The sequence below is a fragment of the Schistocerca serialis genome, chromosome 5 (genome assembly GCF_023864345.2).
Source record: "Schistocerca serialis cubense isolate TAMUIC-IGC-003099 chromosome 5, iqSchSeri2.2, whole genome shotgun sequence".
NCBI classification, from domain to species: Eukaryota; Metazoa; Arthropoda; class Insecta; order Orthoptera; family Acrididae; genus Schistocerca; species Schistocerca serialis.
In genome coordinates this window covers 284,027,021-284,042,838 of record NC_064642.1, presented here as the reverse complement: position 1 = coordinate 284,042,838, position 15,818 = coordinate 284,027,021, and the positions used below count along the sequence as shown (strand labels likewise).

Sequence of the window (15,818 nt, the reverse complement as noted above, 5' to 3'; positions counted from 1 at the left end):
CTGGGGCAGCAGTTCCCTCATTTTCTTCATGTTCAAGTGCCAAGTTGTCTGTTTCTTTCTACTAGTTAAGAGGAAATATACCTGCCTTTTAAAAGTCAGATTGGGTGTTATCTTTCAACTCTTCAGCCATTAAATTTGACTTTTTTTAAAATTTTTCCCTGGAAAAGAAGGAATATGCTTCTTATCAAATGCTCTGCTTTTGACATTTGCTTTGGATTTACTATTCTCAATAACTTTTCTGCAGCTTATCTTGAGTGGTCAGAATAATGCAACATCTCAATGTTGTTAGATACACTGACTTTGCAGAAAGGAATACAAACAAGATGTTGTGTTCCTCACAGAGCCTTACAACTGTTGGAGGTTAGTGAGAACTTATTTCATCACCTATCACATGCTTCCTCCCCTCATATTGATGGCAGTAAAGCATTATACTTCTTTGGAACCAATAAATAAACCAATTTCCATCCATCCAGTCAAACTTACTGCAGTTGTAGAAGGCACATGGAGGGCCACATTCAGTCCACAAGTCATACACATATCCAGATCTGTAACTTACGTGAGGGGGCAGAAGCATCTCAGAAGCAGACGCTGCAAACATGTCTGATACACTGGACTTAACTATGTCTCAGCATCCTCTCAGGGTACTTGCACCCTCTTCTAAAAATAAGTTTACGTCAGCCTGGGTCATCAGTGAGTGCAGACTTGTCATAGTTTATCATCATATTTGGTGGTACACTATCTCCAGTGCTGTCAGTTCATGAAAAAAAAGTGTTGATGATTACTGGGGACACTCCTTTTAACATTTTGAAATATGCATTGAGAGAGTTTAGTTTTGTGTCTAGTCAGAAAGCCAAGTGCCCTCTCTGTCCAAGTGATATTTTATGAAGCAAAGCAAGTCAAGGCATTTAAAAGAAAGCCCCAATCTGCAAAGATTATAAGGCATTCAACAAGGCCTTCTTCAAGATTTTTAGGAAGACAAATGTGAGCACCTTACTTCTTGAATTCAATATTCCCAACAGGAGTGCCTCTTGATTGTTTCACATAATGGTGTAGGGCTGACATAGAAATTTGATACTTTTGCTCTGCTTTCCTTATGGACATTCCAAGAGCAACTGTCTGAACAGCCTGCATTACCATGTTCATTGTTAAATGTTCAATCAAAGGTCTCTTTTGTAGGTCCTAGGCATCATGAATCACTGGAAGGATGTCAACATTGAGGTTAGGTTAAACAATAAGTAAATAAAGTTGTTAAAAATTAATTTTGTTTATCATCTGAATACATAAGTTTAAGCTAAATATGTACTAGTAGTACTTTTGGTATTTTTTTTATCTTGTTCACCCCATTCTAACTATACAAACTCTACTTAAAACAAAAAATTAAATGGTTGCTTTCAGAATGAATCCGAGCGAGGTGGCGCAGTGGTTAGCACACTGAACTCGCATTCAGGAGGACGACGGTTCTATTCCGCGTCCGGCCATCCTGATTTAGGTTTTCCGTGATTTCCCTAAATCGCTCCAGGCAAATGCCGAGATGGTTCCTTTGAAAGGGCATGGCTGACTTCCTTCTCCATCCTTCCCTAATCTGATGAGACCAATGACATCGCTGTTTGGTCTCTTCCCCCAAGCAACCCAACCCCCCCAACCCTTTCAGAATGAATTATTATCTATTATCTATTATGTCTAGGCAGTTACCAAAATACACTGAAATGAGAAAAGAACTCCAATAACACATCTGTCTAGTCTCTGGCTAGCACCAAACAACAGTTCAAGAGGTATAAAAGTTCTATGCAGATGATCAGAAGATTAAAATGTCTGCCAACATGTCAAAAACAAAAACACGATTGTGGCATCAAAACATCTTGTAGGCAACAGATTGGTCATTTTAACTGCAGTCGTTCCATCACCTTAGATGAAAACCCAAAGCTTCATTTAATTATATTTTCCCAGTTCTTGTCCCTATACATTCGTGTGTCCCTACTCACCCCAGTTTACGAAGTAATAAGAAGAAAGTACCACCTTGGTTTATTTCTACCATTTGAAGAATGTTATGAAAACAAAGACTTATATCTTGCTCCAGAAGAGAATGTAGGGAAACTGATGGAGAACACATAAAAGCAACTTGTGCACTTACATGAAGATAACAATCATAGATTGGTGAAAAATCCTAGGAAGTACTGGTCCAATATAAAGTCAATGAAACTTCAGTCCAGCTTCCTGTGGATCCATCTGGTAGCAAAGCTGAAGGCAACAGATACAAACCCAAAATATTAAACTGGTGTTTACAAATACTCTCACATATGGGGAAACAGCAACTATACCATTGGTTGAACACTATACCATTGGTTGACTGCTGCACACACAATTGAGTGAATCTGAAACAAGTACTCCTAGTCTTGGAAAGCAATTGATCCAGATGGATTTATTACTAGTCTTGAAAAGCAATTGATCCAGATGGATTTCTTGCTAGATTTTACATCTAATATACTACACAGATTGCCATTTTTAACTAATATTCATGGAAAATCTGTAATATAGTGAATAGTCCTGCAAAACTGGTAAAAGAGCACGTCATTCCTATTTACAAGCAGGGCTAAAGAAGATACACAGAATTACAAAGCAATAACCCTAAACACTGTCTGTTCCAGAACTGTAGAACAAATTATGTTCTCAAGGATCGACACTTTTGGAGGAAAAGTAGTTTTTCTCCAAGGACTGTTGGAGTTTAGGAAGCAGCACTGGTCTGAAATGGCTTGCTGTTATAATGAATCATCTTTCAAATAGTTAATCAGTTGAAGAGGTATATTCTGTGTTAAATTTGAACAAGTGTCTTGTCACTATGCCACACTGATATCTGATAATCAATATTTGATTACACAGAGTATCTTCTCATGTATGTAATTAGCTATGTCTAAACAGAGAGTTCAAAGGAAATGAAAGTCCAGGTGTGCCCAAGAGAAGCATAATAGGACCAACCATTTTCTCAAGATGCATAAAGTATTAATCAGATAGATAGCTACTTTTGATTGTTGTTGGATGATTCTGGTGGCTACAGGAAGATATCATTGGTGGATCATTATAAGGAAATGCAGAATGATTTGTATGGTAATTCCACTTTATGTGCTCACTTTAAATGTGGGAAAATAAAAGGTCATGAGTTAAGGAAAGTACCCCTGTCACTAGTTAAAACCCAGTCTCACACCATTCCTTATATGCCATCTAAGCTATAGAATCTCCCCCCCAACCCACGAATGATCTAAGCAATAAATTACATTCTCTGGATCCTACCCCTCCTTTCGCAATGACCTTCATGTTTTTAGATTCCACAAGTACTTATCCCTCACAACTCTGGCACTAAAGATACATATCTCGTGGTCCTGGCATCATAGAATGACATCTATTCCTTCCACAAGATATTGTTACTGTGCAATCCCAACTACATACACCACACCTCCAAAACTGAAACCCTTGCCCTCCAACACCTGGAAGAGTACTCCGAAGACCACCTCCATAAATTATCCAACTTATTGACACCCTGTTCCCACCTTGGAGCACTACTACCCATCAACATCTATTCTATTCACAGTCAGCCCCTCGTCAACCCCTCATAGCACTCAGATCCTGCCTTGCTGACCTTTACAATTTGCCACATCCTCAAAACTTTCATAACAACAATCCACAACATCCAGAAACAAACCCAAAATACTGTGATTAACTTTCTCATGAAAACTTCAATAATACAGAAGTTTCAGTTTTTTCCAACGGCCTCACTTTCAGCATCAGATACAAGTTTAACCATGTTGGACTCATCAAAGACCTATTCTTCTTCCAATCTCTGTAAAGGAAAAACAGCCATTCACAACCTCAAAACAGACCTCGATTTAATCATTCTCCTCACAGACAAAGGCTGCAATGGATTGCAGTGACTGTTGAACAGATGGCATCCACCACTGCTCGACTCCTCCGCTGACAACAGCTTGCCACAGCGATCCCATCCCAGACATCCAACATAACCCCCAATCCCTAATGAAATCCTTACGCCCACCCAGAATATCTCCCCTGAGTCCATCTACCTCCTCAAAACGACCCCCCTGCAAACCCACCTTCTACATGCCTCCCAAAATTCCACAAACCCAACAATCCTGTGTGCTCCATTGTGACTTGTTATTTTGGTCTGACTGAAAGACTCTCTGCTCTTGTCAACCAACACCTCCAACTAATTGCCTGCAGCCTAGCCTTTCATATCAAAGATACAAACCACTTATGTCATCTACTCTCTTGCATGACTACCCGTTTACCATCTGGATCCCTATTCATCACTGTTGATGCCATCTCCCCATACAGAAACATCCATCAAGCCCATGACCTGGCCACTAGCAAACATTACCTCTCACAATGTCCTTCTGACTCAAACCCACTACCTCATTCCTTATACACCTTGCTAACTGTTTACTCACACACTACTACTACTCCTGTGAGGAAAAAGTATATAAACAAATCCTCAGCAGAGCCACAGGCACCCGCATGGCCCCTCCTATGCCAGTCTGTTTACAGGCCATCTAGAGCAGTTGTAGTCAACCTGGTCCCTTCTGCCCACTAGTGAACATCATAGCTTTCATGGTGGGTGGTAGGCAGTGGGGATTTTATAACATTTTCATTCAGTTTTTGTAAAATTTTGATATACTTTTTTGTAAGTAATTATTATTATTATACCTTTAACTTGCAGTAACTCTACTTTATAAATTTTATACAGTAAAGTTACTACCTACTTTATAAGTCACCTTTATTATGGAACAGGTGGGCAAACTTTTACTGCTAACAGAGATATAAAAGTGGGCAGTGGGTGAAAAGGTTGACTACCCCTGATCCAGAGGGAACATTCCTAGCCTCCCAAAACCCCAAACCCCTTGTCTTGTTCATGTTTGTTGATGATGTCTCCATGATCTGGATCTAGGGCAAAGAGTTGCTATTCTCATTCCTCCAACAATGTCAACCCTTCTCTCCGTACATTTTATCTTGTCTTCTTCAACCCGAAGTGCCACCTTTCTAGACATTGACCTTTATCTCTCTGATGGGTCCATCCACACCTGTGTCCATATTAAGCCCACTAACGAACAACAGTAATTGCATTTTACAGCTCTCACCCATTCCACACCAAATACTGAAGATCTCACAAAGGCCTACACAGACAGTCACTACCACTCAAACATACTGCAAATTGTAAATTTATTTCCCACATCATATTCTCACGTCTCTAATCCTTCCCTCCCCTCCCATGAATCAGCTGCAAAGGAGTGCCCTCCTCATTACGCAGTGTCACTCCAGACTGAACAATCGAATCACTTCCTCCACCAGGTATTTGATTATTTATCATCATGCATTGAAATGAGGGACATTCCACCTGAGATCCTACCCATCCCTCCAAAAGTGGCATTCCATCACCCACCCAACTTAAACAACATCCCAGTCCATCCCTATGCCACATCCACTCCCAGTCCCTTACTGCAGGGGTCATATCCCTGTGGAAGACCTGGGTGCAAGATGTGCCCCATTCACCCTCCCCCCCTCTCCCCCCCCCAAAGCACATCTTACTCTAGTCTTGAACATGCTTACACTATTTCATCAGAGGCAGGGCCACCTGTAAAGTAACCATGCCATTTACCAGTTCTACTACAATTACTGCACAGCAATTTACCTGGCCATGACTACCAACCAGCTGTCCACAAGCACAAATTTGGCTACCCACTGCCACTACATGCAGCTGAGCACAACAGACTCTAGTCTGCTTAAAATTACTGGATAGTTGACACTTCGTGTGATGGAGCTGGTTTCCTCTAACCAGAGCACTCAGCGTCACACCCGAACTGTTTGATGTTGCCCAACTGCCACAACAATTGGTCAGTTCACTTCCAGTTCCTTGTCTGGCATTCTTTCTTGATGTATTTGGATCCCGAATCAGGAGACTGGCACTTATATCTCGCATCTCATCATACATGATAACCACACCAAAAACAACATGCACACATATCAATGCTAATGAAATACAATTGTTTTATACACAGCACTAACTAAAGACTACTGGATACTTCTGCACAAAATGTGATTTGGTGTCACATATATGGCTATCATAATCAAGAGTTTGGCTTACATTAGATAAGCTTTGGATGATCACAGTCACAAATATATCGACTTGGCTGAATGTGTATTATAGATTAATGGTTAGCAGAATAACCTGCCTTGTTGAAGATTATAGGTTTGAATATCAATAAATATTGCAATTTTTTATTTACAAATCTAATAAAAAGAGTTTGCTTGTCATTTTTATTCAGTTAATTGGATTAAATGAATTTTTTTATAATTTTTTGGATAGAGCTGAAACTGAACTCTTTCTATCTTGAGTCTGCTCCTAGAGGTTAGCTGCGAACAAAGCAATCATGATTTTAGTTGTACCGCAGAATGTTGACCACTACTTTCTCAGATAAATTGCACATCACGAGGCTGTGGTTAGCTTAGGACATGAGTTTAAATTCAGGGTTGCAAAATGCATCTCCTGCCACAGTTCATCATTGGTCACTAAAAATCATCTTTTGACAGAGCGTCTCTCATCTCCAACATACTTCACGGTGCCACTTCCAACATTGCTCTGCATTACACATTAACAGCATTTGTGAAGTGATGTGTGTTTGTGTATTACCACTTACCTGTGACCGAGCAGTATCTGGTGGCTATCGTGGCAACACTGTAGTGGCAAGTGACAGGCGTCAACTATCAAGTAATTTTAAACAGACTATAGAGTTCAGTGGCTGATTTACAACCATTCCATTCCTTTCCTCAGCATCATCTTTTATGAACTTCGCTCCTTCAATCCTTCTGGCCTCAATCTTCGCTAACCCACTGTCCTCACATCCTCTAGCCAACAATTTCCCCTTCCCCTTCCTCTGCCCTGACGTCCTCTCACAATTCATGTTTGCCTCATTGTGCACCACACCTCATTGGTTCTAGTACCCGTTTATTGCATGCTTAACACATGCCATTTATTGCATGCTTCTTAACACATGCACATGCCACACACCCCTCCTGCATTCCTATCCTGCACACCAGGTGCTTTCCTCTGAGCTTCTAGCTACCTTTCCCTAATCACTCTTCTTCCTGCCTCTTTCTCCATTTTCTTGCTCTGTCCAGCAAACACCACCCAACACCCTCTCTCCCCCTCCCCAACAGACCTGACACCCCAGCCCACTTGCTGAAGTGTGGTTTCCTTACTAAATGTAAGATGCCTCTACAAGATAAAGATATTGGCTTAAAGTGCAGTGGTCCAGGTAGTGTACAGGAAGCTTCTGAGTATGTATGAAGATGCAAAAATCCACCCTACTAGGGGGATGTTTGTACTTTTACTTTTATATTATGGAAACATAGTAGGAGTTGGAGTAATTGTGTGTTTTACATTTAATAAGTACATGATCATTTTGACACAGGAGCATAATGCATGTGCCTTGTGTGTTAATTTGTCTTTTTATGTGTGGCATTCTTGTAGTGAAATGCCTTACAGTAATTAACAAAGATATTGCCAAAGTTTTGCCACACCGAGATGAAGCTATAGACTCCCTGTAATTAGTGAACTTTTCTGTTATCATAATCAGTCGGAAATTCTGATGAGGCTGTTTCTTTGTCTTTGCTCTTTTTGTATAAATAAAGATGTTATAAACTGAAATGACAGTTATATGGAAAAGTGTATTTCAAAGCAGATTATTTAAATTTGCAATTATGGCTGTATTCTGGATAAGACCCATTAGTGCTTAGAGTACAGAAATGATAATCATATGTATCAATGCTCCTCCAATGACAAAGCATTGGACATGATTTTGCAGCAGTTTGTGACTTTATAATCAGCATCAAGATTAGTTTCACAGCAGTTGTTGTTAAGACTGTGTCCTTGAAAAAGAGTTAGACTGTGCTTGCTGCAGAGCTTATTTGTTTCGTGTGTATATGTTCTCCATCATATGGTTTATAAAGGCACATAAAAACAGTCAACTTCATCCCACATTCAACCTCTTTCACACTGTGTACTTTTTAATATGAAACAAAAGTGTGTCCTACTATTATTTCTAATTCACTTCTCTTTAACATTTTTTGCATGCAGCTTGTTTGATTATGACCTTTGGTAATGGTGTTAATATACTGTCATAGGTACTAACAGTTCCAGCTGTAGGTTGAGCAGAAAGAGAAGTAATTTGATCCTTTTTCAATGTGCATGAAAAATGGTTCTGCGCCATGTCATCTTTGACAGAATCTATGTTGACAAAGTATAACATCTGTTACAGGGTGTTTCAAAAATGACCGGTATATTTGAAACGGCAATAAACACTAAACGAGCAGCGATAGAAATACACCGTTTGTTGCAATATGCTTGGGACAACAGCACATTTTCAGGCGGACAAACTTTCGAAATTACAGTAGTTACAATTTTCAACAACAGATGGCGCTGCAAGTGATGTGAAAGATATAGAAGACAACGCAGTCTGTGGGTGCGCCATTCTGTACGTCGTCTTTCTGCTGTAAGCGTGTGCTGTTCACAACGTGCAAGTGTGCTGTAGACAACATGGTTTATTCCTTAGAACAGAGGATTTTTCTGGTGTTGGAATTCCACCGCCTAGAACACAGTGTTGTTGCAACAAGACAAAGTTTTCAATGGAGGTTTAATGTAACCAAAGGACCGAAAAGCGATACAATAAAGGATCTGTTTGACAAATTTCAACGGACTGGGAACATGACGGATGAACGTGCTGGAAAGGTAGGGCGACCGCGTACGGCAACCACAGAGGGCAACGCGCAGCTAGTGCAGCAGGTGATCCAACAGCGGCCTTGGGTTTCCGTTCGCCGTGTTGCAGCTGCGGTCCAAATGACGCCAACGTCCACGTATCGTCTCATGCGCCAGAGTTTACACCTCTATCCATACAAAATTCAAACGCGGCAACCCCTCAGCGCCGCTACCATTACTGCACGAGAAACATTCGCTAACGATATAGTGCACAGGATTGATGACGGCGATATGCATGTGGGCAGCATTTGGTTTACTGACGAAGCTTATTTTTACATGGACGGCTTCGTCAATAAACAGAACTGGCGCATATGGGGAACCGAAAAGCCCCATGTTGCAGTCCCATCATCCCTGCATCCTCAAAAAGTACTGGTCTGGGCCGCCATTTCTTCCAAAGGAATCATTGGCCCATTTTTCAGATCCGAAACGATTACTGCATCACGCTATCTGGACATTCTTCGTGAATTTGTGGCGGTACAAACTGCCTTAGACGACACTGCAAACACCTCGTGGTTTATGCAAGATGTTGCCCGGCCACATCGCACGGCCGACGTCTTTAATTTCCTGAATGAATATTTCGATGATCGTGTGATTGCTTTGGGCTATCCAAAACATACAGGAGGTGGCGTGGATTGGCCTCCCCATCCGCCAGACATGAACCCCTGTAACTTCTTTCTGTGGGGACACTTGAAAGACCAGGTGTACCGCCAGAATCCAGAAACAATTGAACAGCTGAAGCAGTACATCTCATCTGCATGTGAAGCCATTCCGCCAGACACGTTGTCAAAGGTTTCGGGTAATTTCATTCAGAGACTATGCCATATTATTGCTACGCATGGTGGATATGTGGAAAATATCGTACTATAGAGTTTCCCAGACCGCAGCACCATCTGTTGTTGAAAATTGTAACTACTGTAATTTCGAAAGTTTGTCTGCCTGAAAATGTATTGTTGTCCCAAGCATATTGCAACAAACGGTGTATTTCTATCGCTGCTCGTTTAGTTTTTATTGCCGTTTCAAATATACCGGTCATTTTTGAAACACCCTGTATATTACAGTTATGTCTTTCTGATGGACGTTTACTATAATTGAACAAAGATATACCTTTTTCTGTATAACCACAAAGACATAGGACAATAAGGCACTTTCATCTTAGAGGCTGAAATTTGCAATTAGGGCTATCATTATTGCACATATAGGAGCTTTTGGCATGAAAGTACATACTAGCGCTCTACATTTACTTCTACATCTATATACATACTATTCAAGCCACTGAATGGTGAATGGTAGAGTGTACCTTGGGCTGCTAGTAGTCGTTTTCTTTCCTGTTCCAGTCACGAGGGAAAAATCACTGTCTATATGCCACTGTCTATATGTCCTAAGACTTATTTTGCTTTCTGACTCTTGGGTGAAATGTACGTTGGCAGCACTAGAATAACTCTGCAGTCAGCTGCAAATGCCAGTTTTCTAAATTTTCTCAGTAGTGTTTCTTAAAAAGACTGTAATCTTTCCTCCAGGGATTCCCATTTGAGTTCACAAAGCACTCCACACCTCTAAATTTCTGCAATATCTTCCTTTAATCTGATATGGTAGAAGTACTAAACAGTAAAGCAGAACTCAAGAACAGGCCATACTCATGTTCTATATGTTACAGTCAATACCCGTTTTTTGTTAGAACACGTTCTTACTAGTTAAAACTAGTTTATACTGAGTCACTTTGTTAAAACGAGTTTTGCCTAGTTAAAACTAGTTTTAACTGACTTTTGCTTTTTATCAGCAGTAAATTCTAGTTGTAACTAAGGCTATAAGTTTCAACTAGTAAGAACACATTCTAACTAAACTAGAGAGAACTAGTGTTCACTAAATTTATTTAGGGGCAATTATTAAAATTAAGAGCAACTACGTGTTGACTGAAATAAAAAAACAGCATTTTTGTATTGTGCAATCATACATCTAAGTCATTAATATTAACTACAGCAATACAAAAATAACCATACACTGAAGAAACATTTTAAGGAACATTACAGAGCCATATTAACAGTATTAGTTACAAAAGTGGAAACAAAATAATCTTACAGTAAAAGTATATTAATTACTAATACATTTGACAAAAGTTGCTACAGTCTTAATAAAAGAGAAATGAACCAAAAAAATTTAACAATTAAATTTTGATTATTTGTTATTGCAATACAAACTGTCATGACATTTTGAGTTACAAAGGTTTACTTTTTTCCTACAAAAGCACCTGTTTGATTTACATGCCTTCTTACACACACAGCAAACAAATCCTTGTCCTGATCCTAAAGCTGCCATATTGGCAGCAGTTCTTAATGATACCTTTGTCTCTGGTACATCTTCCAGCAGCAAGAATTTCTCTTTGGACACATCAAATTCAGATCTGGTAGAGAACTTATAATTAGCTTGTTTGAAAGGTGATTAGGTACTTAATACATATTATAAAATATATTACAATGTATGTATTAAAACTTTAAATATTAATTAATTACTTGAACAGTTAGCAACAATTTCAGAGCATTAAATCAATGAAGTAATGAATATGTCTGAAATTTGTCCTTAATTATTGAAATCAATTCAGAAATATATACCTGCAATACAATTTGTCGAGTATCCCAATTTCGTTCCAATCTTGTGCAAGCCCTGTTCATCTGTCTGAAGAACAACTCCAATAATATTGGGGAAATCTGCTTTTGCTCTGTTGATAACAGGAATAGGTATAATTATATTGTCACTGATTTGGCCTGTTTCATCAGGTTTTCATGAGCGTTTTCTCTAGCTGTTCGTATTTGAGATTGTCTTTTTGTTATAGCTTTAGCTTCTGGATGACAAGCTGGAGTTATTTGAGGTTCTGCACTCATACTAGCTATGGCTGCTGGATCCTCTTGATTGGCTGCTGCTGTTGTTGGAGACTGTATACTTGTACTGGGCAAAGCTTCTGCATCTTCTTGTCTGGCTGCAGCTGTAGTCTGTCTATTGCTACTAGCCATAACCGCTATCTTTTCTGAGTCGTGTAATAGTTCCAGTTGATCATCTCATTTACTGCATCTACCACATTAATTTTATTTAAAGCCTCTTTAAGACCATCTTCATCTTGTATCTCCTAAATAACATCTAGAGGCAAACTCGAAGTCATAAGCCCTACTCGTGGTTCTGTGCATGTTGTGACAATGCCACGACATTTAACAGTGCCGCCACGACAGTACGCGCAAACGGCGATAGAGGCGCTCCGCAACTCGGCTGAGCGCGGGAGCGCCATCTAGCTACGAACGGCAACGGCCACATGTCATGGCACGGCAGTCGAATAAGAGATACTGAGTTGTTATCATGTAACGAGCCATTGTTTCTAAGTGAGTGTGTTTGAATATCCACGCAATTATTGGTGATTACAGGTTATAACAGTGCAAAACATCGCTTTGTAAGGTGTTTGCTTGATACCAGAATGATATGCCCGATTTTTCGTAAACTGTACAAAGTGAAGACCGTTTGACCAGTTCGTGGTAATGTTTTCTTGCATCCATGAAGCCAATATTTTTTCAACGTCTTGGTTGGCGCGTTCAACAGAACCTTGGCTTTGGCTGTGCCTCGGTTTTCTGTGAACCAGTTTATACTCGGGCCAAAATACAGCCAGCTCATTTATGACAGAATTAACAAATTCTCTGCTGTTTGTCAGAGTGTAAAATACAAGGAGCACCAAATGTCAAAAATATATCTGCTAAATGATGTGCCACTTCCTCTGCCCTCTTGCTTTGCAGTGCACATAACAAAACAAATTTTGTCTAGTGTTCCTTATACACCATTAGATACTTAAATCCATGATCTTCTTGAGCTTGCATGTCGATCAGATCAAATTGTCAAGGACTGTTCATTTCTGAATGAAGTATAGGTTTAGAAACATGCCCCCTTTTCTTAATGCTCCTTTTGCACTGTTAAGTCTCACACATAGACAGATAATGTTTATCATCTCCACTGTTATGTTTGCGTATTTTCTTGACGTTTCAACCTTTAATCTGTCTCAACCTCCATGACCAATGACCTGATGAGCTGCTTCAATAACGTCAAAAATTTCTTCAACATGTAAGTAGTACTTCACAGGCTCTTTTCTTGTCACTAACTTCCTGGTCCCACAAATATTAATAACCTTGAGTTGACTTAATCTTCTCTACTGCTTCTGTGTCTTTTTCTCAGCTGATTGTGCTTCTTCAATTTCGTCCACTAATTTATCGTAAGATTCTTTTGTCATAACATTGTAGTGGTTTTCTCTTTTGTCGTGTTCTTCAATCTGTAACATCTTTCTCACAAATTCTTCTTTCCATCGCCTTTCTTGATTTAGATCTGTCATGATAAATACGTACAAGCTGATCTGCATGTGCTTAACCCCTTGACCGTGTTGTTTGTTGTAGCGAAAAGCGCCCAGTGGCGGGCTGTTGTTGATTGCTGCAGTGTTGCTCAGGCAGGGCGTTTTGGCACCTTGAACTGTTCCTGCGAGTGTAATTCTTTACGTACCTCTAGCGCTTATTGTAGCGGTGCGTATTTGACTCGCTTATGTGTGATTGTTGTGGGGGCAAGTGATTATCTAACAACTGAATACCTGACAATTCCAATGTTTTCACAATAGTAACGCTGTTGCAGAATTAAAAATTATTTATTATTAATTTTTATATAACGAGGAAGGGTTCTAGTGGTACATCTAAAGGAAACACAGTTTCTTGAAGAATATTTATTAGAAATGACTCTTTGTATGGTATAGCTCAAAGCATGGTATTTCACACAATCCAACATCGCGCTCTTCACAATACACACGTGTTTCTCTTCTTATGTTTTTCCTGTTGTCATCCAGTTTGCAGCAACACTCGCCACTTTTGTGTCAGCGCCATCTTGTTTTCACTATCTGGAATGTGTTTGGATGTATGATCAATATTACAATAAATATTGCATTGCACAATACAAAAATGCTGTTTTTTTATTTTAATCAACATGTAGTTGCTTTTAATTTTAATATTTGCCCCTAAATACATTTAGTGAAAACTAGTTCTGTTTAGTTTAGTTAGAACGTGTTATTACTAGTTGAAACTAGCTGATACTGATAGCCTTAGTTACAACTAGATCTTACAACTTCCCTTCAGGACTCATGATGAACACACACCATCGAAGACAGTGTGCTGGGTTCTGTTACTTAAGAAGCCTTCAAGCCACTCACAAATATCCTTGGAGGATGGCACTGACTAAAGGTAGTGGAAAAGATTGTCTCTCAATTCCGTTATTATGTGATCATTCCGTATGTAATATGTACTCCAGAAAGGTAGTAAAAGGTATTCTGTGCACAAAATGCTAGTGTTGGTATCACGAAAAGTGCATGAAAATAAATCTAAAACTTGTACATGATGGAGATCAGTGACAATACAATGCTGTATGTGTGTCAAGTGTCTAACAGTAAACAAATTAAAGAACTCCCTAATGTTACAGAGGAGGAATTTAATACAGTGAAAGAACTAGCTGCAATACTCTCTAAGCATGAAGAACTCCTGGAACATCACAAAACAGTGAGCCAGCTTAATTGCAAGCAATCTCAACGTTCTCTTGGTATCACAGGAAGAGGGAATTAATATGCCAAAAGAAGATTTGGCTGCAACTAGTTTGGAATATGAAGACAACATTAAGAAATGTGAAGAATTAGAAAAAGAAACTGCCTAAAACTGAAAGTGATCAGCATGTAAACCATGTGAGGTCCACGTATGGCTAGGAATGACAGTAATAACAAGCTTGTTACTGTGAACCAGGACCACGGTTAGTGCTTCAAACACGATTTCCAGGAAAAATGTGTGTATCATCAGCAGCTCAGACAGTTAAGTCAAACCATGTCTGTTGTCATCTAAATGTCAATATTCATCCAAAAACAATGCCAGAACCGCTCACAAACCCAAAATTACCTGTCAGTGCTTCCCAAAACAAAGCCAAAATAAACATGAAATTTCATGAAAAATGAAAATTGTGTGGAGAGAAGCTCAAGGTTGTCACCTTAAGTGACAGCCAAGGCCACAATTTATATAGATTTTTAAATGAAGATGTACAGATTGAATGTTTAGGCTATGCAATGCAAGTTTCATAGTAAAAAACGTTAATAAAACATTCCCAAAACATACACCTCCGATATTGTGGTAATTGCAACAGGAACGTACAATATTGCTTGCAGCGTCGGCCAACATCTAATAAAAACATTAAAAACCAAATTACCGTGCCTTTCAGAGATGACCTTCTAAACTGGTCATGTGTAAACACAGAATTAACCAGTGTAAATTCACAGATATACAAACTGTGCTCAAAATTCATGAATAATACAATAATTACATGCAAATTTTGCATTAGAGACTGTAAAGAAAGAAAAAGCACCTAACAGGCCCCATAATACCAGTCAGTTATAGAGAACCACGCATCAGTAAGGAAAGCATTGTACCCAAAACCAAGTACAGTGTGCAACATATTGAAAATGCAATTGAGTGTAGTACATTTAATCTCAAAATTTTTTTATGGCCAAGCCTCCTATCCAGGCAACCAATACCACAGGAACTATAAGCAATAATACAGTATGCCACATCCTTCAGAAGTGCAAGAGAAATAACTTTTCTGTGTGCCACCACAATGTGCAATCAATAACAAATAAGCTTGCAGACACTGAACTTATGGGGTATAAGTAGGTACTATAATACCGAATAATACACCCATTACTAAAAACACTGATTTATTGTACTTGATGGCACAATGTATACAGCACAAAGACAAAGAAAAGGGCGCCAAGACGTGGGTCTCTGCTTAACACTCCAAAGAACATGGCAAAGAGAAATCAAACCTTCGTAGCTGGTAACGGTAAATGTTTAACTACTTCTGTGAACGTCGCCACATAGCCCCTCCCCCTGCAGTATGGAGTACTCGTCGGTGGGCGGGGACAGCAGGCCAACAGGCAGATGCGTGATTGGTCACTCCTTGGCGT

General features: G+C 39.4%; 1 protein-coding gene across 1 annotated transcript in view; it reads left to right on the top strand.

Moving 5' to 3' along the window:
- LOC126481901 (protein D1-like) overlaps window positions 1-14,524 on the top strand; it is a 100,520-nt gene extending 85,996 nt beyond the window's left edge. The window contains exons 5-6 of the mRNA XM_050105859.1: window positions 14,297-14,373; window positions 14,423-14,524. Coding sequence (XP_049961816.1) covers window positions 14,297-14,373; window positions 14,423-14,524 — 179 coding nt within the window. The remainder of the gene's footprint in view (window positions 1-14,296; window positions 14,374-14,422) is intronic.
- The last annotated feature ends 1,294 nt before the right edge of the window (window positions 14,525-15,818 follow it).